At 38.3% G+C, this 4,470-nt stretch overlaps 1 protein-coding gene across 2 annotated transcripts; it reads right to left on the bottom strand.

Moving 5' to 3' along the window:
- Positions 1–290: 290 nt before the first annotated feature.
- LOC102665957 (transcription factor SAC51) lies at positions 291–3,957 on the bottom strand. 2 transcript variants are annotated; one of them, XM_026128857.2, is made up of 4 exons: positions 3,438–3,957; positions 2,478–3,107; positions 2,206–2,363; positions 291–2,108 (listed from the first exon to the last, which is right to left on the bottom strand). In XM_026128857.2, the coding sequence occupies exon 4, from the start codon at positions 2,089–2,091 to the stop codon at positions 1,015–1,017; it is 1,077 nt and encodes a 358-aa protein (XP_025984642.1). In that variant the 5' UTR covers positions 2,092–2,108; positions 2,206–2,363; positions 2,478–3,107; positions 3,438–3,957; the 3' UTR covers positions 291–1,014. The 2 variants fall into 2 exon arrangements, with proteins under 2 accessions (XP_025984642.1, XP_014631779.1); XM_014776293.3 differs by having other exon boundaries at positions 2,469–3,107; positions 3,438–3,642.
- Between the last annotated feature and the right edge of the window lie 513 nt (positions 3,958–4,470).

Genomic DNA, 4,470 nt, shown 5'->3' with positions numbered 1-4,470 from the left:
AAAATCAATTAAGTAAACAAATATTTTAATGCTTGATAGTATTAACTAGTAAGAATGCATTAAAAATTTCAGTAAAATATACATTTATAACACGTTTTTATAAAAACTTGATTAAAAATATACATTAGTGCACTCTCACCTTTGATTTTCAATGCATTTTCATTTAGCAAGCCCCAAAATTTAAAAACACATCACTTTCTCATATCATAAATGCGTGCATGCGACGTAAATACACAAGCAAAAAGACAACAGTAACACCATTCACATTAAATAACATCCAACCAAAGACATATCATCCAATCCTCTTTAAGTATTAGTCCATAGTCATACATCAATTACGATACACACAACACAAACCCATAAAAGTAGTAAGTAGGGCACAACTCAGAACACAAATATCTGTTTCCCACATGCGTCCTACACTACACTGCTGTAACTATCCCGGTGGAAACTTGTGAACGAGTGTGCCCGAGCCAACCGCACCAAGTTACCTCGATCTCTCACAGCCAGTGAAAAAAATTTCTTCATTTTCTCTCTAACATGACTAGGATACAAAAAGAGGAAGCAAGTTTGGGCCCCATATCAGCGTGCACTCGTTTTTGGGACCCTTATCTGGAATAACCAACCACACCCTTCTCATTCAAAATGGTTCACTCACCATGCTATGGTGTGAGTGCTACTTTCTCTTTAGTCTAAGACACGGACTAATGAATAATGATTCATAGTTCCTTTATTGCGCTTGATACACTGAACACTTCCGTCTTTCCTTACACAATGCTTAACATAGGTTACACTGACTATATTTCCAACTCAGAAAGGGCTTTAGAAGACAACTTTACTCAGTATTTCACACGTAACACCTATGTTGCTGAGCACAAATTCCTTGACAACCATGACCTTGTTTATTTTGCAGACTCCATGAAGTATGAACAACAAGCAAATCAACAGAACTTACACTATAAAGTACTACTTAGATGACAAATAGTAACACTGTGTGGGTAATAATTCTCCAACTTACAAGGCATCAAGTCCGAGTGCTTGAGCCTTGTGTTTCAAGGATTTTAAGCAATGTATGGCATTGTCAAGAAGCATGACCGGATCCTTATCCTTTCCACCAGGAATTATGCTCTGCAGAATGCTCAGAACATCGCGTATCTTCTCCTTTTTAATCTTCTTATTGCCAGACAAGGATCCTTCATTGTTGTTACTAGAACATCTTGATTCTGCGTCATCATCTCCCGTTGCAGAAGACTTGTTCAGATTCTGAGAACTGGCAGTATCAATGAGTTGTATGTCATCATAATAGCCATCCAATAGCTTCCTCTTCTTGGTTTTCCTGGCAGAGCTTGCAACTTCTTCTGCGGTATCCCTCCTAAAGGTTTCACAGTTATCATGAGTGGTCATTGTACTCGGAGAGTGCCCTGTGCTAGTAACTTCATCATCATCATCCTGGGTAGAATAGCCATAGCTGTCCGAGTAAAGCAATGCATTAATTTCTTCGGTGTCTTCATGCATCTCACTTTCAATGCTAGTTCCCGGATTCCCATCTACTTTATCAGCCAAAGTTGGCTCAGTCATATTCAAGTTCAAATTCAAATTCAAACCTCTTCTGAAAGAAGGTTCGTTCCCCCTCAAATAGTTAGCACCATGCAGTTTTGAATGCCAAGAAGCAAGGCACTCACCAGGACTGCCAAACCTGGAGCTATAAACAATAGTTGTTTGACCACCCGTCTGATCAATAACAAGAATTTGTTTCTGAAGGGAACTGGATTCACCATAGGGACCAATTTTGTCCCCAAAAGTTTTTACATGGTCAGCAGGAGGGTTTCCCTCAGCATTGAAGTTCAGAGCAGGAGCAAATCCCTGTGGAAAGCAGGGCAAACAATAAGACCAACCACTGGGTTCATAGGAATGTCCTAACTGCAAATGAGGCACTGTAGAGGATCCGAAAGCAGGCACCGTAGCATTGCTAGAGACCATATTAAAGCCAGGGTTCATAGCTGCAGAAATACCAACCGGCTTCCCAGTGTCAAGGAGATTCAAATTTGGTGATTCTAGATGTGGTGCCCAGGTTCCACAATCTCCTCCCATTCAATCAGAACAATCACCTAAAAATCCAAAACATTTACCATAAAATCAATAATTAAACAACATAAAAGTCATTCTTTGATGAGTGAACAATAATAACAATAATGTAAAATATACCTGAAGAAAAACGATTCCAACTCAAAAGCTATTTGTTACAAAAGGTACTTTGTTTCACGAACAAGGAAAACAAATAAAAGAACCGGTTTAACCCACCCAAACGAATCAAGGCAAAACAATTACGTCACAGGTTTGAGCAAATGACGGAAATATTCAGCCTGGAACACAGAAATTAACATTTATTGAATGTGTTAGTTTGCAGATCACAAAATGTGCAAAAATAATATAACAACAAAAATGTTGGCCATTGAAAGGTGGATCACATCGAAAACCTGGCATTCTCGGAGAGGTTGAAAACATGCTATAACTTTAACTATAATGGTGGAGCTCCCGGCGATTCCATTTTCATGTTTCAATGCCCGAAATCTCGTTTGACTCGCTGCTTGGCACACCATAACTACTTTTCCCAACCCTCTTCAATTCAAAATGCAAGAACCACACTTTTCCTTAGGACAATTATTAATCTGATCACCTCCACGACAACAACAGGTTTTGAATTTGACTGAAACCAAATAAACGATGCCTAAAATTCTAAACAAACAGGAACAACTCAACACTCCTAGAAAAGGAAAAAAAAAAAAAAGGCTAATTAACAGATTTTTTTTAGAGAGTGAAAGATGAATTTGTGTTTGCTAATGCTACCCTTCAGCTGATCTGACGGACGTAGCAAGGAAGAACAACAAAGAAATTGGATCCCATGGAAACGGTTTAAAGAGAAGATTAAGAAAGGTTTAGACCACAGCACACAAATTACAGAATCACTTTGCAATACAGATTCAACGAAATCCCTTTGCGGAATACATCAACAGAAAGACTAAGCCACCACCGCATGCTGCTGTATCCTTACCCACAAAAAGATAAAGCCACTCCTTCTTCTCCTTCACCCAAAACTACTCACCAACCTGCAACAAACATAATTAATTTCCACATCAGAAACCACCCACCAATTCCCCATCGACATAACCAAAACCAAACAACAAAAAGATTAAAACTTTTCATGAATCCTCAGCTCAATCCACGCAATAAGTTCTCAATTTTGAACTAAAATTTTATTTTTTAACAAACAAGAGAACCTTAAAATTCCCGAACAAAACTTAAAAAAGAAAACTAGCCCAAAAATTATCCTTGGCCTGTTGAACAAAAACCATATACCAATTCCAGAATTGTAATAAATTATTATCCTTGGCCTGGGAAACAAAAATCACAGGAAATGCGAAAAATGAAAAACTTACTTAGAATAGAGAGAGAACTGAGAAGAGATCGAGAATGGAGATGAATCCGATAACTGAAAGGTTAGAGAAAGAGAAAGAGAGAGAGAGAGAGAGAGAGAGGAGTGAAAAGGTTGAAGCGGGTGAGGAAGGACAAAGAAGAGAGGAACAAGCGTGAATGGCTACAGTCAAAGGTGGATAGTGGATGTGGAAACTCCAACCCACAAGACCGCACGGGAGTTGAATTATATAGATCATGCATTGACATATATGCCCTTGATTGAAGTGCATCAAATAATTAAACTATTAAATAAATAAATTAATAGAAATGTGAACATACGACAGTGTGCCTGTATTTTCGTAGTTAATAATAATGGAAAAAGCCAAAAGAGGCAAAATAATAAGAAAAGAATTGCTGGGGTGTGTGTATGTGGATTGATTCATACGTGCGCGTGTGAGGAGGGAGTGCACGCAAGGTATTTAAGTTTACAATGATGAATCACAATAAGCTTCAATTCAAGCATTGTGGCGTGGCCCCGTGGATGGTTGTATCATGACATGATTTGTCTTTTTTATGACAAATGTTAGTGATTAACATGGCTAAGGGGTCAACTAACCCATGTGTGTTGTTCTTCACCACACTCTTGGGTTCGAACCAAACTACCCCCTTGTCTCCGTTTCACTCCACGAATTCATATCCCCCCATCTGCGAAATCCCATCATGCCTCATTCACATATTTTTCTTCAAATGCCACTATAGCCTCATCGATCACCACAATGGTTAGTTAACTCGACAACATTTGGATATTATTATGTTATGTTAAGCGTTAACCATAGTATTAATAATAAATTAACGTTGCATCTTTTAAAATTGTTCGTAGAAGGAATATACTATATCAAGTTCTGGTATTTCCACAAACCCTGACTTGTTGACCCCGAAAAGGAGGACTCTGGCTTAAAATATCTTAACGGGCGCAAAAGTTTATTGCCATTGTTAAGGGCTAGTTTTTATTCAATCGTGGCCATTCTCTGCATCACGCATTCATTGACTTTGTAT

The sequence above is a fragment of the Glycine max genome, chromosome 6 (assembly GCF_000004515.6).
Source record: "Glycine max cultivar Williams 82 chromosome 6, Glycine_max_v4.0, whole genome shotgun sequence".
Taxonomy (NCBI): Eukaryota; Viridiplantae; Streptophyta; class Magnoliopsida; order Fabales; family Fabaceae; genus Glycine; species Glycine max.
Note: the sequence above shows the minus strand (reverse complement) of the source record. Positions and strands in the feature narration are given on the sequence as shown.